General features: G+C 32.1%; 1 protein-coding gene across 1 annotated transcript; it reads left to right on the plus strand.

The window, feature by feature from the left end:
• On the plus strand, positions 1 to 25806 carry LOC120418839 (tyrosine-protein phosphatase corkscrew-like). Its single transcript, XM_039581364.2, has 4 exons — positions 1 to 125; positions 4282 to 4844; positions 25423 to 25610; positions 25673 to 25806. Exons 2-4 carry the CDS (start codon positions 4831 to 4833, stop codon positions 25804 to 25806), a joined length of 336 nt encoding a protein of 111 aa, XP_039437298.1. The 5' UTR covers positions 1 to 125; positions 4282 to 4830.
• Positions 25807 to 27365: the final 1559 nt, after the last annotated feature.

The raw sequence follows: 27365 nt of genomic DNA on the forward strand, positions 1-27365 counted from the left end.
TGTGTGTGACGGGATTTCACGGGCAAATTCACGCGTTTCTCGTGTGCTTGTCGGGGCGCGTCGTGAAAGTGAGTGTCGTGCAATCTGACAGAAAGCCTGGCATTGACAAAACCGGAAAGAGAAAAGTGTGTGCACAGTTTTTTTTGTGGTGATCAAGAAGAAGAAAGCCTAAAAGTGGGGAAAAAAGTGCTTCCCAAGGTTTCCTCTCCCCCCACCTTTTCCCCCCTCAACCCATCTCTTTCTGTCATCACTTTGCTTTCCTTCTCGTTTCTTTTTTTTCGAAAGGGGGGACAACTTTGTGTGCAAATTTTGAGACCCCGTCCGCGTGAATGTATTTGTGGGAGCGAGCGTGACAACCGAGTGCTGCTGTCACTTTTTCGCCGTTCTCTTTCGGCATTTCTCTTCTCTGCGCTCAACGCTTTCTCGCTCTAACTGATAATGAGTGTGCGGAAGAAAGCGGTGTGTGTGTTACCACTTGTGCGTGTATGTTTTTTCGATGCGCTCGCTCTCCCTCTCTTTCTATCCAAGCAACAACAACAGTGTGGGAATCAACGAAGAGAGGAAGAAAAGTGCAATAAAATTGTTCCTGGTCAAGGGGCTGGGTGGGTGAGGGAGCCAAGGGGGATGGGAGAAACAGTGCTGCCAGGTGGAATAGGGTTTTGAAGTCAGTGTGTTTGGTAAATGCTATTTTGCTTAGAATGCCTTTGAATTCTAGGTACTTGAGATTCACATCGGTGTTGGGGAAAGGCATTTTTGATGGTTAATTAATGCATTCAGGGTAGTTGACATCTTAATCGGTGATTTTAAAACAATGCAATGATACCGATTCTTCTAAATTAAATTACGAAACTTTAAAAATAATTTTGAATTATTTTCCATTCTTTAAAACAACCTTTTCTTGGATCGACCTAAAAAAAGTGAGATATTCTAATCTTTCAAACATGAGCTGTTCTTTCATTTTTTTTCTTTTCATTTCTAAAATATTTTGTGAGTTTTTTTCATTCGTTTTAAAATCAAACTATTCTTGCTTGTTGTAATATTTTTCCATTTTTTCAAACATGGGCGGGTCTTTAAACATTGACGATGCGAAAAACCAAACGGTTTATATTCCATTCCCCTTTTAAATTGCCGTGGCGAAGATTTGGTGACAAACACAAAAACGTGTTTTTCTCGGAATACATGATTTGGCAAAATCGCCGAATTTCAATTATGGGCTGTGTCGACTGTCGTAATATTTTTTTTTGTTTTTACATTCTTTCAAACATAAGAAATTTTTTTTCAGATCGTCATAAGAAATTATTCTTGCCTTTTGTTATATTTTTGTATGTTTTTTTCAACTCTTTCAAACATGAGCAGCTCTTTAAAAAAAAGTAAGGTTTATTTTGTATTTTGAAAAACAACTAGATCTTGCATCCAAATTATTATTTTTTTAAATGTGAAAGGATGAACAAATTTTTAATTTGAATTCTTCAAATATTTTTAAAAGGTTTCTTTTGACTGTTTTTTGAGCTTAGAAAAAAAAACTTCTGTTTTAAAAATAGGCATCATATCTTATTTTATATAATAAAAGATTTTTAGAAAAAAAAATGTCATGCAAAATAAAAAAAAAGCATTTTAACGGGAAAAAAAAATTTGCCATCGAAAATTAATTTACGCATTTTTTGACAAAGTTCTCCGCTTTAAAGTTATATGCATTTTTAATGCAATTTTGCGAGAAATGATCAGTTTTGTGTAATTCTTGAAGTAGAAGCATCCCATCAAAAAAATATTTTGTTCACGCTATTTTGTTAAATCCATTGCTGGTTGCGAAAATACAGGCTCTTAAAGCTAAAATTCTGCAAATTTTGTGAAATTACCTACTCTTTCTTATATCAATCATTTCGCAATTTTAGAATCAATACTTATGTTTGGAAAGGACTAAAACACTGATTGTGGACATTTTCTAAAGTTGAGCTGGATTTTTGAAATTAGAAATTATTTTTATTGAAAAAAGCAGTAATTTTCGCAGGCTGAAAGATAAGAGCGATTTAGATGGCACAAAGTAAACATCATCAAAAAAAAATTAAGATCCAGTAATCCGAATTTTTATTACTTTTTTTGCAGGCGTTCATTTCCTTCATGATGCATTTTTAAAATACAAGAACATTTCTAGAGTTTTTTTTAAAGGGCCCTATAAATATATGAAGCACGAAAGCATATAGGACCTTTAAAAAAAAAACTCTAGAATTTTATTTTTGATGCCTATAACATGAAAATGGTACACTTTATCAAAAAATGTGTAACATTATTTTCAATGGACATCTAAAAATGATTTTGGAAATTTCGTGACAAAATATTTAAGATTTTTTTTAATCAAATTTTTCAAAAATTGATATCGCCGCCAAAGATTTATTTTTAAGTCTTCTGAAATACCGTCAATAGAAGATACATTGGGTCTGGGAGGTGAAATTGTCCTAATTTTTGTACGACCCAATCTCAGCCCAGACCAAATGTCAAAGTAAAGTAAATCTTTCCCTGTTCCTGAGGGGAACACCCGTGAAGAGTATCGGGGCCGGCATTTACAAAGCGGATTCAGTGACAGTTTATTAATCAACTTAATGTTAACATGTTAAGGTTAATGTTAACATTCCATAGGTTGTCTTCCTAAGGTGTCTTGATAAGGTCCAGTTTGTGACGATACACTACCTTCCCTTTACTAAGCAATCGAATCCAGAAGAGAAACGATCACCAGTTGTGTTGGTCCGAGCCGGGATTTGAACCCCGATCTACCGCTTACTAGGCGGAAGCGTTACCACTGGGCTACATGGCTCGGTCAGACCAAATGTCACCTCTAAAAAAATCGAAAATAATAAAATAGGTATTTTGGGAATTGAATCTTTAATAAAAAGTCAGCTAAATAAAATCGGAAAATAGTTTTCCCTTTACCTATGTTCAATAAAAAGTTAAGGGCCTTGTTAAAGAAAAAAAACTAAAAATGCAAAATGGCTTCTTTTGGCAAAGTTTCATCCAAATAAAAAAAATGCTGAGAAAAGTTGTTTTGCGATAACGTAGAGAATTACTCAGTTATTAATTTTCTTAGTTTCGATTCTTTTGCAATGCTACTGGTAGCAAAATTTGTCCAATTTTTAGTGTCTGAAACTAGAAATGGTTTCACCTGAACTTTACCTTCAACTGACTCCAGCAATTTTTTGTTGGTTTTGGAAATGAAAAAAATAATTTTTCATATAGATAAAAAAATCTTATCTTCGTGAAAATTTGTTAGCCTATATTTCTCTGTAATTCAAAAGTTGACATTTTTAAGTTTAAAATTATTTTTTGCAATTCCGTCGTGAAACTACTTACTTTTCCTGTCATTCTTGAACGACGAAATAGCCTACTTTTCTGTACCAAAAATAACAGAATCGAATAGCAACACTTTTCAAAATAAATGCTGAAAAGTTCTACTTTTCAGCACTGAAATGGGTGCTGAAAAGTTGAACTTTTCAGCACTTGTTTCGAAAAGTAACACTTTTCAACATTTTTTTGATTCAAACGATTTATTGACAAAATACATGAAAATTTGACATAAAATTTCACTAAATGGGTGTTTGTCGGAATTGCAAAAAATGTTGTATGGAACTCGTTGCAAAACTTGAATTTTTCAGCACTCTTCGTATTTATCCAACTCGGTGAACCTCGTTGGATAAATGTACGACTCGTGCTGAAAAAATTCTCTTTTTGCAACTTGTTGCATAAACTACTATTTTAGATCGGATATCGGAATTTTGTAAAAAAAATAGTGAAAAAGTTGGCCCTGTGCTCTTTTTAATAAAAAAAATATTTCTATAAAATCAGTACTATTTTTTAATTTTACAAGCTGCTTTATCTGTTGAAACCTTTGGTAATTTTATAAAAAATGTAAACCTTGTGGTCAATTCAATTGTTTTGTACTGCTTAATTTATCATTTTTGTTAAACATATTTAATTTTTTTTAGTAAGTCATGCTATTCGAAATTTTCCCCCTTTCTGGCAGCACTGTTTCCAACCAAAAATGATTCTACCCTCTCTGGCTCTGTTGCTGTTTTTGCTGTTGTTGTTGTTGTTGCGGCCGAGGACGGTATATACCGTATTGTGGGTGCGTTTAGCACATTTTCCCCACTCATCAACATTTTCTTTTCTTCTGTTTTAATCGTGAGAATCGTGTGTGAAAAGCTCGCGCTGGCTGGCAACAAACAAAAAGAAAACAGTTTTCCCATCCCATTATTTTGCGTTTTTATTTCTTTTATTTTTTGTTTTCTCCAGACACAATTCGTCTGCCAACGGGGTCTCCTTCTTCATGATTCTCTAATTATGCTCTTCTCTGGCGGTTCTGGGGTGTCATGCGATTTCAACAGTCTGGTCGTACCAACCCGCTAGGTGGCAGCAGCAGCATCCGACTTCCGACAATCACCCCGTGTTTCGTGAAAATGAGATTTTAACGTTTGGTCCAAGTTGAGAAAAAAGAAAACAAGAAAAAAATAGTGATCTGTTGAATGTCATAAAGTTTCGTGAAAAAAAAGTGAAAATAAAAAAGCAATCGAAAAAAAAAATCACGATTTTGGCACGCGGCTCTGCGTGTGTGCGTTCGTCGTGTGGCCCCAGCTACGATTGTGAGGGTGTGTTTTTACTTGCTGGCAGCTGAAGTGATAGCAAGCAACCAAGCAAGCTCTGGAACCAGCTGATTTTCCAGTATCTGATCAGTGGCTGGCTGTTTGTGTGCGGAGGCACGAGTAGGGTGTGGGTGGGTGTGACGCGGGAGCAGTGAGTGTGTGTGTGTGTTTCGAGGTCAAACGCAGCAAGCCCTGGACGGAAATGACTTCTAGAAGGTAAGGGCTCAGTCAGTGTGTTGCAATTTTTCTTTCTCGTGTCACGGGAATCGTGATAATGGGCATGAATTTTATAATGTGTTTTGTTTTTATAAAACAATTACAACTATTTAAAAAAAAATCTCCCTCTTCCTTCAAGAAGTTTCGGAAAAAAAACAAGCACATATAATTTTTATTTTATTACAAACCTCGAGGAATATTATCAAGTTCTGTGTGTTTTTAATCTAAAATTTTCTACACACTTTAAAAAAAAACCTGAGAAAAAAAACATTCTAAAAACTTGTACAATCGATTGTTAACTATTTCGAAAACAATTTATAATTTTTCAATTTTGGATCAGTTGAAACACTGAACAAAAATCAACAATCCTTTGAAATATTCGTCGAAGTTATTATTTTTTTCGCATTTAAATAAATAAATAAATTCATGATACACACTAAGTTTTTGACGCCGCAAACAGAACTATTTATCGCACGGCAGAAATATATGACAAACTTTTGAAAATTAAATAATTGTCCTGAATTCTACACAGAAAATAAAGTAGTAATCCAGCTGCGGGTAAAAGGCCTGGGTGTAAAATAAATTTTGCATTATTATATGAAATTCTGTGTAATATTACACCGTGAAATATGTAGCCCATCTGTATGGGAAATCTACTTGACCGAAATGTCAAGCTCATATATACATTTATCCTTTCCATTTTTCATCGGTCTGACGGCCGAGCCGGCTAAGGCGCCAGTCCTTACTGATGGTGCTGGGTTTGAATCCCGTCGGTTGCAACTTTTTTTTTTTGTGTTAACCAAAGTTGTACATGCAGTGTGTAATATTAAGTGTCTTTTTTGACAAAGGTGATGTGCATGCTTTTGCATGCAAATTTACCATCGTTTTTTTTCTGTGTAGGCGAACAATGACAGTGTTTGTTATTTCTTATCTGCCGAGCATTAAGTTTTTCTGTTTTTCAAATTTGAAATTTCGATGCGAATCCAAAAAGTATCCATAAAGAATGCAAAACATTTATGAATTAATAAATATTTATTTTTATAAAAATGTGTAAACAAACGTTATACACCAATTCACTCAAAAAATGTACTTCTTAACTTGTCATTGGCAACCACCACCACCTGCACGTATACATTTCGACTAAGAGTTAAAAATTTAATCAAATTTGACAGTATTTGACATTAATAACTCTAATGTTGTGGAAATTAATTGTCATATTTCGCAATATGTGTATCAAACGAAGCGGAATATTGTGTACATTTTCACTTTATTAGAGTTTTTAAGCAAACTTCTAAATTTTTTATAAAATACCACATTTTTCAGTACTCAAATATTCACAGTATGCGATAGATGTATTTTATGTATTTTTTTTTATTACAAAAAAATACATGCAAAGTTTTGCTTCGTTTGTTACCCATATTGAAAATTTAAAAAAATATTTTCGAAAAATACGGTAATTTGTGAAAATTTAGGTATTTTACAAAAAACACTTGAATAAATTGAAAATGCATTCAAATTTTCGGTTCGTTTGATATCCATATTGTAAATTATGAAAATTTGAGTATTTTCGTTAAAAATACATTATTTTAGGAACATTTTTGTATTCTACAAAAAAATATTTATTGATTACATACAAAATTTTTCTTCATTCAGCTAAAATGCAAACAACATTTCGCTTCATTTGATACCCACACTGAAAATTTAAAAAATTAGTATTTTCGAAAAAAATACGGTAATTTGTGAAAAATTTAATATTTTACAAAAACACTTGAATAAATTGAAAACTACGCTTCGTTTGATAGTAAAAAAGCATACAAAAATTTCGCTTCGATTGATTGCAACGACATAACCGTTACAGGGTGGCCACTCAAGTCCGGAAATCGGGAAAGTCGGGAAAAGGTCGGGAATTCGCCAAAAATCTGGAAAAAGTCGGGAATTCCAAGCATACTTGTTTAAAAAATGTTTTCTAACTTTTGAATAATTTTGCAATATTTTTCAAATTACATTCACTCAATTCTTCAAGTAAGTTTCTACTTTAAAACCCTTTCAGGCCTGATGGGTCAATATGACCCAAAGATCTAAATTTCCAAAACTAGCCTATAATTTTCAAATGGTCATAAGAATCATTTTCCGATTTTTAACTAAAAATTGATTTAAAAAGAAAAATTCAGCCCTTAAAGGGTAAAATTGATCCTAATTATTTTTGGATACAGAGTTTCATAATATTTTTTATGATTCAAGAGATTTTTTATTTTTGTTTATCAAACCAGTGGTTTAAAACAACAAACAAAGTTAATTGGCAGCGTGAAGTTTTGATTATGTTTTAATTTGTCACATTGATTATTTAAAAAAAAGTATGGGTGAATTACTATAGACAAAGCATGATTTTCAGTCAACAGCAAACTTAAATATTGAATAAAATCGAATCGTTATTCATTCTGAATGCAAAAGAGCATCACTTTTTTACGATTTAAAAGCATGAAAAAAATTTGAATCGCAAAAAAATATTACTGCAAATTTGTATAAAGAATTTGTCTCTTCAAACATTTCGCATGAAATAAATGGTAAAACATGGAATCTTACCAAACTGATTTTTTTTATTGAAAAACAAATAATGCGGTTAAATACTGAAAAACGAAGTTGACTTTATAGCTGTCGGCCACCATTGCTAGTACCAACCACTAGTGTCTTCCTTTTTATCTACAAGGACTTCGCCGCCCTGGGCTCCTAAGTGTATGAAAGTATGGCACGGAGCGACGGCGCCGAATACCCATATTTACACAAAGAATTTTAGAGCGCCCGCCGCGGGATTCGAACCGGCGACCTCTGGATTGTGAGTCCAGTGCGCGGTCCGATTGACCCACACGGGCGGTTAAATACTGACTACTGGATAAATCAACACTGATTCAAATATTCAATATCCAAATTAAAAAAAATCTGAAATGGAACTTGGTTAAACCTTTTTTTTATAATAATAGTAAGTATGTATAAAGCGTTCTTTTTTTTCAAATAAAATAAAATAATTTGAGGATAAAATTTTAAATTCAGTTTCCATTAACTTTTTGCCATTTCCAGTTGAATCGAAGCATAAAAAAAACTATACGTTTTGCAATTTTCAAAATAAACATTGAAATTATAAGTATCGTTAAACTTTCGGTAACTTTTAAAAGACTAATTGTTTAGTTTCTTCACTGACTCAAAATAATGAGTGCTTCCATTTTTTAATTATTTTTTTATGTTTCTGTTTTTTAAAGGAAATTGTCAATCTTTTATTTTTAATTGATTTAGATTATTTCGATGGTTAATAATGACTTTTTATAAAGAGTTTTTTGTTTGAAATCATTCTTTAGATAAGAAATGCCTATAAGAAACTTGTTCTGCAAAAGCCGGGAAAAAGTCGGGAATTTGAAAATGGGATTTGAGTGGTCACTCTGCCATTATCGTTATCGTTAGACGCTTATATTATCTACGATAATTTTATCGACCAACAACCTTGTATTATACATAAAAAAACCTATCGCGTTTCGTCACTTCATTTTATTTTTCTTTTAAAAAAGAATCTGTTAATAAAACTTCACTTTTTTTGGATATTATATGTAATTTTTTTTTACGAATCCAATAAAAATATTTCTAGATACAGAATTTTTGGTAAAAAAAAAGCATTTTAAGTTTTTGTGTGACCTTTTCGATGAATAGGCTAGATTATTGAAACTTTTTACTAATTTTTATTAAAAGTCTAACTAATTCTTACTTTACCCTACCTTTATGTTTTTTTAATTTGTTTCTTTTTTTTTTTTGCGAAAATCGTCGATAAGGCAATTTTTCGTACTTCCCTAATACGACGTAGGTCAACCAAATAGCTGGTTTTGAATTATAAATAAAGACAAGTACATTATCATATTACTCTACACAATAATAAAGTTTTAATATATCTTCTATTTTTGCTAAAACAAATTTAACTTGTTTATTGTTTTAGTATTTTTTATCGTTGATTTTCATAATTTATGAAACTATTTTGTGTTAAATTCATAATTGTAGTAATTTTCAAAATCAAGATAACCTGAATTAACTTGACAAATTTACCGATCTTCATTTAAGCTCAAGCTTTCATTTCGCTCAACCCATCCAACACTTCTGCTCCGCTGGCACCGAATAATTTTATGCATATTCGTGGCAATAAATTATCTCATTGTGTGACACGGGTCGGTTCCATCCGCCACCAAGTTCCGTTGGCTCTCCACGTTCCAAATTAAACGCTCAGATCAGATGAAAACTCGGTTCACAGTTGTTGCCTGAGACTGCTGGCGGAATAAACTAGAGAGTAGGGGTACTAGTGCTTGTGCACTTTGCCCCATTTCCACGCCCTCAATTGATGGTTCAAGTTGCTCCCCTCTTTTTTATGAATCGGTTTTGCTCCACCCTCATCGCATTCTAAATCGTTGGCTTTGTCATTGTTTTGTTGTTGTTAAAAAACTGTAAATTTATGACAAGTTGTAGGTGTGGTTTTTTTTTAAATTAAATTCTATAAATCTCTTTAAAGAATAAATAATCAAGCAGTGCTGCCAGTTTTTGAGTCCATTAAAATCACCTGTTAAAAATTAACCTACAAACTTTATCTTATCGCAGTTCCACTTTTTGCTTCGCGAACTTCACTTGTGGTCGAGAGCACTTTTAAGCGAGAAATTATGTAATCCAAACAACTGTTTGGTGTTAACTGCGATAACGGCGAGCTGTGCTGAATGTATGTGCGTCACCTTGGTCAAACACGAAATTGGCAGACGAAATGTCTCCTCTTGGTCGGTGCCCTATCAGTACCGGGCTTATCGGAAATGTGCAGTCGGTGTAATCTGGATGAATGATTTAAAAAAAAATATGATTTTTTAATTTTTTTTATGGAGGTTACAAAACAGTGGCTTGTTCTATTTAATTAAGTTTTTTGAGACATTTTTGATTTTTTTTAACTGTGACCCAAGTTTTCAAATAAGATCACGCGATTTCGAATGACTGTCAACTACCAAAAATACGCTCAAACACCTTCAAGAGAGGCACTGCTGATTAACACGCGATCAGATCAGTTGACCCTTAACTCATCAAAAAATCACCTCCACTCGGGGTTGGAAAAGTGCCAACTAATTTCACTTAACCTTTTCGCTGAACCGCTGCAAACCTAGCACTGAGTCACGTTAGTGTGATTCACTTGAGTGTATACTAGGGTGTCCAGAATAGGGGATTTTTTCTCAAAACCTCGCTCCACAAGCTGAATATTGTTCCTTGAGCTATTTTAGGACTCTGAGCCAAATATGAGCAAAATCGGTCAACATTTACCCATTGATACTCGAAGGTGAAGTTTGCATGGGAAAAATCGAAAAAAATGTATGGAGAACAAAATTTTCTTACGGATTTGTCTGAACGGTGCGCTACTTCAGTCCAAATATTCCCAAAGGTGTGATTCTTATTGGAAATGTAATGCTCTACAACTTTGTAAAACTTACCAAAGCTGTAAAACTGAAGTCTAAAAAGTTATTAGCGATTAAAAAAGTGATTTTTGTATGAAAAACTTTTTTTTCACCAACTTTAGGCTAGGGTATCAATGGGTTAATCTCAACCAATTTCGCTCAAAATTTGAACAGATGAGCAGTTCTTACGGAATCGGTCTTTTTTCTTTAATTTTATTTTTTTTATTTTTAATCGGGCTGAAACCTTTTTTGGTGCCTTCGGTAAAATTTAAAATCAAGGCTAACATATCAAAAGGGCGTAATATTGAATGTTAGTCTTGATTTTCAATTTTAAACGAATATTTCATATTTTAACATTGTAAATCGGACCATAAGTTGCTGAGATATCGACGTTAGAAAATGGTGGGTTTTTTGGGTGAGACTTAGAAAACATCAATTTTCCTGTTTTTAAACCTTTGCATGGAAATATCTCAGAAACTAAAGGTAGTATCAACAAAGTTCAAGAAAGCAAAATATAGAGAATTTTCTCAGCTTTTCAAAAATATTTTTTTCGAAAGTGGGCAAACATGAGCACTAATTTAAAAAAAATGAATAACTGCGACTATTTTGAAAAAAGTTACCTAAAAATGGCTATAACTTGAAAACTATCAAAATTTCACTAAAGTACTTTTTAATTGCAAATTTGATTTTACATCGAAAAATGAAGTTGATAAATTTTAGCGACCAATATTTCGATTTTTTGAAAAAATCGGTATTGATTCGAAAAATCATAACTTGGTCAAAGATTTTTTACCCTTACTGGAAATTTCTGAAAAGTTGGCATTTGATGTCCGCCTGTTAAATTAAAAATCACTATTTTTTTACCGTGTATCATTTTTTTCAGTGTACAATCTACAACTTTGCCGAAGACACCAAATCGATCAAAAAAATCCTTCAAAAGATACAGATTTTTGAATTTTCACATATAATTTTTGTATGGACAGCTGCCAAATTTGTATGGAAAATTATATGAACGAACAAATGATGCAAAATGGCTTCTTTGGGCATACCAAAGGCACCAAAAAAGTTTCAGCCGGATTAAAAAATACAAAAAAAATTGAATGACCGAAATCTCAGATAATTGCTCAGTTGCTTAAAATAACCCAATAAACCGTTTTCCCCGCTTGTGGAGAAGGGGGTTATTTTTTTTGGGCACCCTAGTGTATACTTGTGTGATGTCCCCACCGATGAAGAGGTTGTTCAAATTGGCTGCTAAAAATAGGGGTTAATTTGGGGGCTCGTCAATCGGCGGACACGAAGACAAATGAGCTTTATTTTTGATCCTTTAAATTGTGTAAAAAATTCCAGTGTCCTAAATAATTTGTTTAAGCTCTTTCAAAAGGTTGCCCTTGAGTCGAAAAATTTGAATTATTTTTGAAAGGGTAGAAAATTTTACAAAAGTTTCATTTGGTAGGGGAAATATACCCTTTCTCAGCCTATTTCTATTATCGGCATATCAGCACTTTGATCAGGAATAACAGCTTTCATAAAGTGTTTTTGATTTTTCAAAGTAACAAATAGCTCAAATAAAAGTGAGCAAGCAACTCTCCGCTCAGAGTGATTAAAATGGGTATATTTCCCCTAACCCTCTACAATCCAACCCCGCCTCTAGGAGGGCTTCGATAAAAAAATTCGTCAAAAATCAATTTTCAACCATTTTTTTTGAATTTTTGAAGGCATTGGATAGAAGAACTCTTAAAATTTAAGAAAATGATAGGGTTGAGAGTTTGACTTGTTTAATGTGACTTTGGCAATATTGAATGTGAAAATATGCAAAAAATAAATTAAAAAGTGACTGTAAAAGCATGAAAATACTAGAAAGGCAAAAGGTAATGGTAGGAAGTGGTAAAATAAGCCAAATACTATCATAAACAAACATAAACTAAACAAGTTAAATCCCAATAAAAATACTAAATACTGAACCAGAAAAACATAAAACAAGAAAAGTCATGTTTTTCGCAGATCAAGAATTACTCAAAATGACCTTTTACAATGACATGGTAAAAATATTAAAAAAATGGCTTTACAGGGTTAACATTGTTAACCGAACCATTTTTTTTAAAGATACCGCAAAGTGAAAATTAGGACTAGTGGGGTATAACCACTAAGAAAGAAATTTTCATAAATGTAATGGTGAAGCCATAAATCATAAAAAATATGATTAGCACTTTAAAATGCTTTGTGTTTGGTTTTATTTTAAGATTTTTTCCATTAAAATGACACTTTGAAAAAAAATTTGCAACGGCCTAATTTAATTTTCAAATTATTGAATTCCTTAGCTCATGATTTTTTTAAAATTTCTTGATTAAACAATGCTTAGATTCTTAAATTGAAAAATTCTTAAGTTTAAATATCCTCAAATTCTTTAATTTTAAAATTCTTCAATATAAAATTTAAAAAATATCTATGTTTTATTTTTAAATCTTTTAAATCTCAAATTATTAAATGCTTTAATTTCTAATTTAAAAAAAGCTTGGATTCCTGAAAACAAAACTCTCTGAATTCTAAAATTGTTTAATTAATAAATTTTGAAATTATTTGGTTATTTAATTCTTAAACACCGCAAGAAAGAATTTTTGAAGTCATATTTGAGGTTTGAAAAAAAGTCTTTGATTTAGAAAAGTTTAATTTTAGTTTTTTTATTGAAATTTTTGATGTTATGAATTTTCTATATTTTGAATGTTTTTTTTTTTAATTAAATTAATAAAATTTCTGAATTTTTGATTATTTGAATTTTTTAATATTCAGAATAAGGCTAATATTTTTGCGCAATTTATGTCCCTCGACTCTGACCAAAGTCGAGGGGGGGCAAAAAAAAAATAAAAAAGTATCAAAATTGAAATTACGAGCCATGGTTTCAACATTTAAATGAAAAAAGTGTTTTAAAATGTATTATACACCTGTCCAGTTGTTTTGCCATCATCAGTTTCCAAATTATCTAAGCATTCACAAAAATTTTATTTTTTGCGAAAAATAAAAATTTTGTGGTGCTGTACATTGGAATTTCATTAAAATTCAAAACATTTTTAAACAAGCCCAAACATGCAAAATATGATTATCAATGCAGAAAAATGCATTTTAGATTGTTATCAGTTGATTAAACTTCTATTTTCATAAAAAAATTAAGTTTTTTGGAAAAATATTTTTTTTGCCCCCTGATTTTTCAGACCAATTTTGAAGAAAAGGGGGTGGGGGACATAAACTTTGAAAAATATTTGCAACGGCCTAATGAATTTTTAAACTACATTTTTTTAATTTTTCAAGTTTTAAATTTTGAACTTAAAAGTTTTTGGATTCTTGAATTTTTGAATTTTAAAATTTTTAATTCTGGATTATTAGAATATTTGCTATCTCAAGTTATGAATTTTGTTCTATCTATTTTTATTTTATTTTTTGGTACATTTGTATTTTTAAATTTCTGATTTTATTTTGCTCAATTTCTCAATTTTAACTTAATTTCTGAATTCTTAAACTTCTGTTTAAAAATTCCAATGCTTTTGATTTTAAATTTTTTTTACCTCTGGTTTACTTCATTTCGAGCACAAAAAACAAATTCCGTTCTTATAATATTAATATTCTGTTTTTTGAAATTCGTTATTTTATGGCACTTCAGAACTTTCAATTTTTTTTTGTACGGTTGTAATTTTCATTCGCATTTAAATAAACTAATTCAAATTATTTGATTTTTTTCATCAAAACATGTTGCAAACAAGTACCGCTCGAAGAAACGTGAAAAACAAAAATGTAAGGAAGGCACCAACCACCTTACGGTGGATTAAATAACGTTTTCGTTAAGTCCAGAGTTGTTCTGATTTTTCATCATCATTACCTACCTAACTTTGAAACACCAACACCACCACGATCAGAAAATTCCCTATCAAAGTACAGTTCATTGAATTTGAACATGTAATTTTTTATGGACAACTGCCAAAATTGTACGGAAACTTCTAAAAACTGGAAAGCCCACGGTAAAGTTTTGAAAGAAATGATAAAAATATATTTAAATTTCATGAAATTACTGCAGTTACTTGTAAAACAAATTTTGCTCAAATGTTCGGAGGTCACATGGTAAAAATTTAAAAAATAAATCAAAAGAAATATGAATATAAAAAGGTTTACAATTTTGTTACACCCCTCACCTTACCCGACCAGAGTTACCAGCGCGTGCACCTTTAATTTTTATTATTTTTTGAAACATTCTTTATTCTGATTCTAAACCACCAAGTTGCGCGCACGGTGCTCAAAATACCGTTATTATGAAAAAAATATGCAATCCGAGATTTTGGGGTCTATCGATTCCTTACACCATAGGGCACCTCTGTGCAAAAAATAAAAACATTCGCTGATGTAGTTTTCGAGATACAGCCCTTTTAAGATGTTACATCCGATTTTCAATAAGAAAACCAAAACAATCTATACAATTTTAGCATTTCAAAGAATATGCATTTCGAGATAATGACGAATTTTGCTTAATATAACTGTCAAGTATCTTTGGGAAAAGTTTCAGATAGTATGCTGATGTAGTTCTCGAGATACAGCCATTTTAAAATGTTATTTCCGACTTTTTCAAAGAAAATCTATAAAATCAATTCAATTTCAGCACTTTAAAGAATATGCATTTCGAGATATTGATGTTTTTTGCTTAATATGACTGTCAAGTATCTCTGGACAATGTTTCAGATGGTTTGCTGATGTATTTCTCGAGATACAGCCATTTTAAAATGTTATTTCCGACTTTTTCAAAGAAAATCTATGAAATCAATACAATTTCAGCACTTTATAGAATATGCATTTCGAGATAATGATGTTTTTTGCTTCATATGACTGTCAAGTATCTCTGGGCATTGTTTCAGAAAGTTTGCGGATGTAGTTCTCGAGACACAGCCATTTTAAAATTTTATTTCCGATTTTCTCTAAGAAAATCTATAGAATCAATACAATTCCAGCACTTTAAAGAATATGCATTTCGAGATAATTATGTATTTGGCTTCATATGACTGTCAAGTATCTCCGAGCCAAGTTTCAGAAGGCTTGCTGATGTAGTTTTCGAAATAATGCCATTTTAAAATGTTATTTCCGATTTTTTCTAAGAAAATCTATAAAATCAATACAATTTCAGCACTTTAAAGAATATGCATTTCGAGATAATGATGTATTTTGCTTCATATGACTGTCAAGTATCTCCGAGCCAAGTTACAGAAGGTTTGCTGGTGTAGTTTTCGAAATAAAGCCATTTTAAAATGTTTTTTTTTCCCATTTTTCAAAGAAAATCTTTTAAATCAATACAATTGCAGCATATTCTTTAAAGAGCTGAAATTGTATTGATTTTATAGATTTTCTTAGTAAAAATCGGTAATAACATTTTAAAATGGCTGTATATCGAAAACTACATCAGCAAACCCTCTGTAACTGGGCCCAGAGATAATTGACAGTCATGTGAAGGGTCCATCCATAAACTTTCTTATTTCCTATGATTTGCTGAGTACAGTAAAACAAAATTTGCTCAAATGTTTGGAGGTCACACGGTAAATATTTAAAAAATGAATCAAAAGAAATATGAATAAAAAAAGGTTTACAATTTCATTACACCCCTCACCTTACCCGACCATAGTTACCAGCGCGTGCACCTTTAATTTTTATTATTTTTTGAAACATTCTTTATTCTGATTCTAAACCACCACGTTGCGCTCTTCCGAGTCGCTTCATCGGTGTTGAAAAAATAACACCAGCAGCAACAATCTGCGCACGTGTGTGCATTTTCCCACACACAACCAAAAAAAATCATCCATCCAAGAGTGCCGCTGCTGCTTGTGTTGAGCGGGTTGCACTTGGATGGCGAGTTCGGCGCGCGAAAAATGCAGTTCGATCGCAGCAGCCGGCTTGCCGCGAGATCCACCCGAAGTCAGCAGCGCGCGCTCGTCCGCTCAATCGTCGTCGTCGCCATGACAGCCGAGTAGCGAAAAAAAAAGACGATCACTTGGATCGTTGATTGGTGTTTGTGCGGGTGGCCTGGCTCCATTGTTGTTGTTTTTTTCCTTCTGTTTGCGAACTTTGACACAGTGACGCGCGTGCTGGGATGGTGTGTGACTGTGTGTGTGGTGAATAATTTGGGAAAAGTTTTTTCTTCTTGTGTTGAAAACAGTTATGTCAAAATTAAGGTGAGAATTTTTGATTTCTCGATTAAATTTTCAAAAGGCCCTATCTGCATAGGAAACCCATGAGGGATAGGTTGTTTTGAAAATTTAATCTAGATTTCATCTCGTTGAGGAATATTAAGAATACTGATTAAGTAGCACACATACAGTGGCAGACACACCCTTGTGGAATAATCAAGCGAGAAATAATAATAACAAATGACGATCTGATAATTTTGAGAGTGTATTCTTCTGCTGTATCACTTACTTCGTGTGCATCAAGGTGCAGCAATGGGTTGCACCTTAAATTAAATAGCTTGAACATTGATACACTTTTTACTTCAAATGTTTGTTTATTTTTTAAATGTCGTTTTAAACAAAATTTAAAATAATGTTGCGGGAAAAAGTCTTCGTTGAGTCATCTTTAGTAAAGTGATTCGATTTCGGCTTGTTTTGTTGTATGTGGTTCTTACTTTGCTTCTTCGCTTCTTTTTTTTTGTTTTTGGTAGAGTTCGCATCACTGATTAGCACACGTTTGAATGTGCAATGAATGTGCACTACGTGACGATTCCGGTCGGACGGTGTTGTGACGAAGGTTGTTGCAACTCGTTCTTCTCGTCCGGAACGGAAGGTTAAAATTTTGGAGCGGAATTGAGTGGATGAATTTTAGGCAATAGAAGATATAATTTTTTATCTTTGTAGCCTGTATGAGGTTGTATTGCAAAGATTTTTATTGTGAATTTAAAGTTTGAATAATGTTGAAAAAATAATAATATTTAAAGACTTAACATTTTTCATTTTCCTCTGCTTGGCGTAGGTTTTGTCATGTTCTAAAAAACTCATCATTTTGCCACTAGTTGCAAGTATTTTTGTATCCATTTTCGAAAAATGTTACTATGAAGTTACAAAATTATTAGAAAATGTATCACTTATTTATGTTTCAAAAATGTTTTCATCCTTGTTCATATCTGAAAAAAAAAACAAATTCAAGTAACTGAGAAATGTAAGTAATGATTTTGAAATTCAGAAAGATTCGGTGGTATGAGCAAATTTCACAATGGTTTCATTTCTTAAAAATTCATATGTTTTCTGAAATGTAAAAAAAATGTTTCAAATTTTAGTCCTGATTTTCGAAATTTCTGAACACAAATTAACGCAAAATGCATCAAAATAATAACAGTTATGCCTCAAAAAAATTTAAAATATCAATGCATTCATTCCAATACGTTTCCGTCAAATACCTATCAGTGATTCTAAAATTAAAAATTTGTTAAAAAATGAAAAGTATTTGTTTTAGGGAAAATGGATTGATTTTTGATGAAATTTTGAAGGGGAGGGGAGCAAACACTTTAAATAAAATTTGCAATTTCTTTACTGGACTTCAGTCCAGACATTTTGAAAATTCGGCTTGCAATTAAAATTTTAATATTTTGGAACAAATTTTTATTTATTTTTTTATTTATTATGCAAACAAAATTATTTAGAAGGAAGTTGACAAAAACGATAGTTTTTTTTTTTTGAACAATTGAGCAGTTCTCTAGGAGTTCGCAAAAAGTATCCTTATTTTAATTTTACGAAACTTTGTCCATCGATTCCTTTTGTCCAAATAAGCAATAATGCATCATTAGTTTTTTGTACAAACGGAAAATTTGGGTTGAATTTGGGCACTGTCAATAGAAAAGTACTATGAAATCATTTGAAAATCTGTATCTCGAGATGGGATTTCCTGATTGATTTGGTGTTCACGGCAAAGTTTTTTTTTCATATTATTATTTTTATCAGGGATTGGTGCGCTGGAAGTGGGGACGCGAAGTCGTGATTATTCAGGTTAATTTTTTTGGTGTGCTTTTGTGTCGCTGTTCGTATGGGATGAGTGATTGTGCTAATCAAATAATAGCATCATTGGTGCGCTGGAAGTGGGGACGCGAAGTCGTGATTATTCAGGTTATTTTTTTGGTGTGCTTTTGTGTCGCTGTTCGTATGGGGTTAGTGCATAATTTGTAAAGGGAGCGCGTGGTCGTAAAAAATATTCGGAGTGAAAAGTGATTTTTTTTGTGTGCCTTTTGTCGTGAATTGTGTGTGTTTCTTGCTAGTAATAATAATATCAGTCCTTCCTTTATCATCGTTGATCGGAGGGCACGCCGCCGGTTGAGTTTGTCGTATTAATTGTGTTCCAAAGTAACTGGGTGTTAATTGTGTTTAGTACTTCAGTCGATTGCGGGCGGTGAGGCCACGCGCTTGCCTTACTGAATTATTTTTGTCTTTTTCGTTGAGTAATTGTTTTTTTTTTGTGCTTTTGTAAACTTAATTAATTGTTTTGTGATTTTAAAAGCCCTTCCTATATCATCGTTGATCGGAAGACACGGCGTCGGGTGGATTGTGCTTAAATTTTTCGAATAAGGTTTTATTTTTTTGCTGTGAAAAAGCCATTTCTATATAATGATCGAAAGACGCACTGACATTTTGGATTAATTAATAGTGGAGTGAGATAATTGTGAGTGAGTGATTTTGTGTGTTAACCAGAAAGACCTTCCCATAGCATCGTTGCTCGGAAGGCTCGCCGACGGGTCTGTTATGAAAGTCCTCCCCACAGCGTCGTAGCTCGGGAGGCATCGAAAAGCCAATACCTTATCCTACTAACCAAAAAAAAAATTAATCACGTGATGCTTGAAGGAGATGCTGTGGATTCAACGGTCTCATGCGGTATCAATAAGTATATAGCGAAAAACTATGTGCTTGATGAGTCTGCAACTTCAACTATCGGACTAACATTCCTCCCTTTCGTTGAACTGCAGGCTTCTTGGGAGGGCGCCAGTATTGACTAATAAAGTAGGGATCTTCAGAGGTTAAACAGTGAACGGATGGTTGGCTCCCACTGATCATTTTTGATTCATTGTTTAACTTCAGCTGATCTGTCAATAACGGAGTAGCAGCTCATTGGCAGTCAACCATGCTCATGCTTATCTTTTTATTTTTATCAGGTCCTTTTCGCTAATGGGACCTGGTATCTTCGGAAAAGTTGTAGGATATGATTATACAATTCAGAAAAAAATAATAAATAACCCATTTTTTAACTATGTACTTTTTTACAAAAAAACTTTTTTAAAATTTTTTTTTTATATGTAATATATATACACCCAAAACTGGCAGCGCTAGTCCGAGAGAATGATGGTCTCGAGTCGAGAGAATAGTGGTACCATTCACGGACGCAGAGAACACAGCTCGAGATGGGCGATAGAACTATTCTCTCGAGGTTCATTTGCAAAAAAAGTTCATCCGTCAAACAAAAAACCAAAAGTGTCGACAACGGGAATCGAACCAGAGACCTTTGACAAACCAATCCAATGACTTAGCTGCCTCGGCCACCACAGCTTGGTGACCAAGGAGAAGTCAGAAGTCGATGTATGACACTTGTTGGAGATTTATTGATTCAACTAACGAATGAACTCATTTGTTATGATGGTGTGAGTTGGTACCATTATTCTATCGATTTTGACACTGAGCCCTCAATAAATTTTGAGAGAACGATTATCTCGACTCTGAATTTTGGGTGTAATTATATATAAAAAGTGCCAACTTTTGATACAGTACTTGTTCGGTATCTGGGCTGCTTTTTAACTGGGCTGTTGTAGCCCATTGAAAAAGCAGACAAACGTCAAAAAACAAATACAAACCAGAATGAACGAGGGGCCAGTGAATGCAAAAAGTAAATTCAACTAAATAGAATTAATATTCTATGTTTTTTATGAATTTCAATTTAAAAAAAAACAATATCGAAAGGTGTACTTTGGAAACAAATTTAAGCGACCTTTATTTTTTTTCATTTTGTAGAGAAAATGTTATGCATTGGTGGTCCCCTCGTCATTTTTCGTTCAGACAGACGTTTTGTTTTGGACAAGTTATGATTTTTGTAATTTTTGTTATATTTGCAATTTTTTTGTAGTTTTTGTATTTTTTTGTAATTTTTTTGCAATTTTTGTATTTTTATTTTTTTTCTGTATTTTTTTTTAATTTTTGTAATTTTTGTTTTTTTTGTAATTTGTGTAATTTTTGTTTTTTTTTGTAATTTTTGGAATTTTTGTAATTTTTTTTTTTTGTAATTTTTGTATTTTTTTGTAATTTCTCTCGTAATTTTTCGTTCAGACAGACGTTTTGTTCTGGCCAAGTTATAATTGTTTTGAAAAAAAATGTGTAGTTTGGAAAGTATCGAAAAAGCACGAAAACAATTCAAAATAATTTTAAGATGTAAAACTTCATTCTAAATTGAAAATAATCTTTGAAAGAATTGATAAAAAGCACCGTTTTTGGGTCTCGTCATTGTTAGGTTAAATTATTCAACAAAATTGTCCTTCTTTAATTTCTAAAACTGTATCCAGCCTTGTCAACCCTTGATTTTTTTTTTCGAAAACTTGATTTTTTTTGCAAAGCTTGGAAAATTCTCTACAATTTGCTTTTTTTGGACATTGTTGATTCGACCTTTAGATTCGGCCGAGATTAGCTATAGAAAAGAATGAAAACTACCAAAAATGACCCTGAGTTTTAAATATTTTGAATTTTGAAAAGTGAAACTTGTGTAAAATATCTCAACTCGAAAAGAATATTTTCGGATTTTTGAAATCATGACTTATATTTCAATAGGGCCAAATAAAATGATTTAAGCTCTTTTGAAATGTATGTCGTGATTTTGAAAACCTGAAAAAAGTTTGGAGTGTGACTTTTTTCCCGATGATCTCATGGGTGGCCTACAGCACTTTAAAAAAATACGGTTTTTGTTTAATAAATAGAAATTTTACTCAGTCCTTAAATATAACATTAATGCAGGATATGAAAAAATAAGGAGGAAATACACTGTGGGGTGGTTTAGTGCGATATAAAATACAAGAGATCATATTTTTTAAATTTATTTTGAATGAACGAACAGAATGATTTCATAATGAGTAAAATTTTTTATAATTTATTTATGTTTTTTTTTATTTCTTTTTGATTTTTCTTTAATTAAAAAAAGTTAATTTCTATGAAAATACACACATTTCAAGATTTTGTCTGTTCTTTGTTTTTTATCTCTTGACTTTTTTTTGAAACATTTTTTCGCATTTTTTTAAAAAAAGTTTCTTTTTAATCATAGCTTGATCAATATTTTTAGCTCTTTCTGGAATTTTCGGAAAAAGATGGCATTTATGTCCCTTAAAAAATCAAAAATATAAAATCCTGGTTTAAAAAAAAAGTGGTTTTAAAAATCAGCAAAACATCGGTTTAACCCTCAGCCATACCTACAACTTTGCCGAAGACACCAAATTGATCACATAATTCCTTCGAAACATATACAGATACACTTAAAATCATTCGCAACTATGTCCACAAATTGACTTTCCGTGCAGAACGGCATTTTGGCCCGCGAAACGCGATCGTGAAACCTTAATCGTTTTTTAATCCCAGCCTGTGTGCAAGCCAACGACGACGGCTGACTGATTGCAACTTAATCTCTGCCCCTCTCTTTCTGCCAATCGCGCGCTCTCTCTCTCTCTCACTTTGGCACGATCCATCAGTTTCTCAGTCTTCCTTCCTTTCTTACCTTTGCCGCGTATTTTCGGTTCTCACTTCGTGTCGCCGCCAGGTTCCTTCGCGTCTGCATGCTGATAAGTTTTGCTCTTCTTATTTTTCCTCTCGATGTGATTGTTTTTATTTTATTTCTTTTTTTGCGAATGGTTTTGCGCATCACTCGAATACATTTTGCAACAAAGTATCACTTTGTGGTGCGCACAGTGGGAAGGCGGTGCAGTTACAGGTGGTTAGTTTTTAGGTTTGAATGTTCAAATGCTTTTTTTTTACCATTTTTGTTTTTTTATTTTCTTGGAATAGAAAGCTATTCGTGTTTTTTTTTTAATTTCAGGTATGCTTTATTATATATTTTTTCTTTGCTTTGGAAGGCAAATTCCGAATGAGCTGTTTGATAGAATGGATGTCACTCCTTTTTTTTTTTTTCAATATGAGCATTTCTATAATTCAAAACATTCAGATCAATCCAAATTTGCAAATTAAAATGACTTAACAAAGTTTATTATCATGAATTTTGTTGTATGTTATAAACTAAGCAAAGCCTTTTTCCATTATCAATTCGTCCGTATACTTGAAGGAATATTTTGATCGATTTGGTGTCTTCGGCAATGTTGTAGATATAGACGAGGACCACACAGGAAATGAATGATAAGCTGATTTTTTTTTTGCTTCCGTCACTAAATATTGCTTTCCGAAAAATATCAATTATGTATTATATTTTTTAATCTCCGTTCTTCAAATTAAATTTACAATCAAAAAGTATTTTAGTTAAATAGTGCATCGTTCAAGTTATAGCAATTTTTAGGTATTGCATTTTTCAAATTTTTGAAATAGCAGTCTTCATTGCCTACATTGACAAAAAAAATCGAAGTGCTGAGAAAACTTGCCGATTCCCGAGACATGGTCATGCAAAGATAAAAAAAATGAAAAATTATATTTTCTCAATGTGCCTTATTGGGCCGTTTTTTGATCACCGATAGGCATCTTGAGAATATTCAATATTAATAAATTAAATTTAATGATCAACAAAAATAAAAAAATTGCTCTTTTCAATACATTTATCGAAACTTAAAAATCTAGCATAAAGTTTTAAATGTCAAAAAAGTGTTATTAGCCCTTTCGAAAAGTTATCCCTGATTACAAAATTTCGAAAAAATTTAAATGCGGAAGAGCAGACAATTTTACTATTTTTTTAACTAAGGCCGTTGCAAATATTTTTTAAAGTTTTTGTCGTCGTCCCCTTCAGAATTGGTCCAAAAAATATAATCGTCGGAACGATAACGAGATTCTCTCATTATCGTTATTTCGATAATTCTATCGGCGATAATCTTATCGCCGATAATGGACGATAACTCATTTTTAAAATCTTTCTAAAATCGACTTAATTCAACCATATCATGTTAAATTTTCAATGCTTTCACTAAGAATATATTTTTTGAAAATCTAGTAAGTTTCAAAGTAAAATATGTACTCAAAATTGTTCACAAAATACCGTATTTTTTCGAAAGTACTCAAATTTTCATAATTTGCAATATGGGTATCAAACGAAGCGAAATTTTGTATGCTTTTTCACTTTATTAGAGTTTTTTTTGAAAATACTAAAATTTTCACAAAATACCGTATTTTTTCGAAAATACTCAAAATTTCAAAATATGCAATATGGGTATCAAACGAAGCGAAATCTTTCATGAACAAAATTAAGTATTTAAAAAAATCACGAATCAAGTAAGTTTCAAAGTAAAATATGTACTCAAAATTGTTCACAAAATACCGTATTTTTTCGAAAGTACTCAAATTTTCATAATTTGCAATATGGGTATCAAACGAAGCGAAATTTTGTATGCTTTTTCACTTTATTAGAGTTTTTTTTTGAAAATACTAAAATTTTCACAAAATACCGTATTTTTTCGAAAATACTCAAATTTTCAAAATATGCAATATGGGTATCAAACGAAGCGAAATCTTTCATGAACAAAATTTAGTATTTAAAAAAATCACGAATCAAGTGAAAAAGCATGCAAAATTTCACTTCGTTTGATACCCTTATTGCATATTTTGATAATTTCAGTATTTTTAAAAAATTACGGTAATTTGTTAAAATTTTAGTATTTTCCAAAAAAAAACCAAAAAAGTGAAAAAAGCTTAAAAAATTCGCTTCGTTTGATACCCATATTGCATATTTTTGGAAAATTTGAGTATTTTTGAAGAAATACGGTAATTCGTGAAAATTTTAGTATTTTCCAATAACAACTCTAATAATTTGAAAAAAGCACACGAAATTTTTCTTCGTTTGAAACCCATATTGCAAATTTAGAAAATTTTAGTACTTTGAAAAAATATGGTATTTTGTGAAAATCTTAGTATTTTACAAAAAAACTTTAAATAAAGAGAAAAAAAACATACAAAATTTCGTTTCGTTTGATACCCATATTGCAGAGTATGAAAATTTGAGTACTTTCGAAAAAATACGGTATTTTGTGAACAATGTTGAGTACATGTTTATGGAAAACTCAACATGATATGGTTGAATTAATCGATTTTAGAAAGAATTGAATAAAGAGTTATCGTCCATTATTGGCGATAAGGTTATCGCCGATAGAATCATCGAAATAACAATAACGATAACTATAGATAATTACTTAATTAATTATCGTTATCGTCAGACGATAATATTATCGATGATAATTTTATCGATCAACATCCTTGCATTTCACTAATGTAACATAAATCAATTTTTTTTGAAATATTTTTTCGCATTTTTTCAACAGCTGATTTTGTTTAAATCTTAGCTTGGTCAATAATTTTGGCCCTTTCTAGAATATTCTGAAAAGATGGCCCTTAAAAAATCAAAAAATAAAAATCGTGGATTTTTGAAAAAAAAAGTGGCTGACTTCGTACAAAATTGCCCTAGTTTTAATGTTCAGTGCTATATTTTTAATATTTCCAATTTCTGTGTTTGGTTGGAGATTCCGGAGATTTTAATATTTCCAATTTCTGTGTTTGGTTAAAGATCCCGGAGAAAAAACAAAAACAAAAAAAAAAGTATCAATTTGTACATTAAAATTTGTTCATAATTTGGGATTTTAAATAATTTGACCACTATTCCAGTCGAAAACAATTGGTGTGCTTTAAATATGTTAGATTTATTGAATAAACCACTCCAATTGCACGTTTCTCTTTCCCTGCATTCCGATCTTTTCGGCGTACAAGAATAAATGGAAAGGTACACTGAAACTGAATTAATTCTGATAATTCAAATGACTGATATCCGCCGCTCTCCGCAAAAACCTTATGGGGATGGTCATTTTTTCTCCTGATTTTCTTTTAATCTTTTTTTCAACAAAATTTTAATGATTTCCCTTTTTTCATCTTTCCCTCAAACAACTTCCACAGATGGTTCCACCCGTCCGTGTCGGGCGTGGACGCGGAAAAGCTGCTGCTGGAGCGGGGCTTCGACGGGTCGTTTCTGGCGCGGCTCTCGTCGTCGAATCCGGGCGCGTTCACGCTGTCGGTGCGCCGGGGCAAGGAGGTGACGCACATCAAGATCCAGAACAACGGCGACTTCTTCGACCTGTACGGAGGTAGTTATGAACGATTTTTTCTGTTAAATGAAAAAAAACGAAACTTTAATTTACTATTTTAGGTGAAAAGTTTGCCACCCTGTCCGAGCTGGTGCAGTATTACATGGAAAACGGGGGTCAGCTGAAGGAAAAGAACGGACAAATCATCGAACTCAAGCAGCCCCTGATCTGCGCGGAACCAACGACAGAAAGGTAAGGCTTTTCACTATTTAAAATTAAATGTTCAAAAGCTGTGAAACATATTTCAATTGAAATTCCTAATTCAGACTACAAAAAAAAAAAATCCGACAGAAGTGTTAGAGAACGGCAAACAAACAATCAAAAACGCACTTTTTGGCAGTTTGCCAAACTCGCAAACTTTTCTGTGGCAAACTCGCATTTTTTTTTTTGCTCCAGACTCGCAAACATAGCAAAATGTATTCAGGCTGACGTTTCGGCAAACAAATGCAGGCAAACTGTCAAACTGTCAAAAAGTTCAAGTTTGTTTGTTTAGTTTTCATAGTCTAATACCTCCTTGAGCAATTTGAGCAGGTTGGATCGTTTGGAAAATGATTTTACATATTTTATGTTGTACTCTCTAACTTTATGAAATTAAAAATTTAAAAAGGACATTCGCATATTATGTAACACAAGCAAAGGCACATTTTGGTAGCTGTTGTTTTCAAACTGAAACTTAAATTTGGTATTTTCCTAGATACCGAAATTTTTTTCTTGTTGAATGAAGTATGATTTTTTTATGAATGATAAGCAATTGCAAATATGTTTAGAAGTTTAAAAATATTGTTTTGCAATTCCGTCGTGAAACTACTTACTTTTCCTGTCATTCTTGAACGACGAAATAGCCTACTTTTCTGTACCAAAAATAACAGAATCGAATAGCAACACTTTTCAAAATCAATGCTGAAAAGTTCTACTTTTCAGCACTGAAATGGGTGCTGAAAAGTTGAACTTTTCAGCACTTGTATCGAAAAGTAACACTTTTCAACATTTTTTGATTTAAGCGATATTGACAAAATACGTGAAAATTTTACTTAAAATTTCACTCAATGGGTGTTTTTCGGAATTGCAAAAAATGTTGTATGGAACTTGTTGCAAAACTTAATTTTTTCAGCACTCTTCGTATTTATCCAACACGGTGAACCTCGTTGGATAAATGTACGACTCGTGCTGAAAAAATCCTCTTTTTGCAACTTGTTGCATAAACTACTATTAAAGAATCGAAAAACTCTCAAAAAATTGTTCAAAGTTATGCTATTTATTTGAAAAAACTGCTCATTATCAAAAGAATGAAAAAACTCACAGCAAAAAACGATTTTTAAGAAAATAAATTGTACAAAATATATTTTAGAAGTTTGACTATTTTTGCAAATGTTTCTAACATGTAAACAATATTCAGGGTTTTTTTTTTCAACATTCGACGTTTTGTCCATTTGACCACTGTCCACACCAAAACAAACTAAAATCAGTAAATTTCAAAATTTCAATGGAAACAGGAGACAAGCAAGTGAAAACAATTTAAAATTAAAACAGTTTTTTTTTCGCGAAAAAAACTACTGATTGCAAAACAACTGGGCTGGGGTAAAATACATTTTAAAATACTGTTTTCATTCACATGTTGGAAGCATGGCTTGTCATTTCAATTTTTATCGGCACGTGTTTAAAGTTCTTTGGGGGTTGATCGATCTTCTGCAAAATATTGGAATGAAGGTTATATTTAAACAAAACTATCAAACAAAACTGATTAAAGCATTTTTT

Source organism: Culex pipiens, chromosome 3 (genome assembly GCF_016801865.2).
Source record: "Culex pipiens pallens isolate TS chromosome 3, TS_CPP_V2, whole genome shotgun sequence".
Classification (NCBI taxonomy): domain Eukaryota; kingdom Metazoa; phylum Arthropoda; class Insecta; order Diptera; family Culicidae; genus Culex; species Culex pipiens.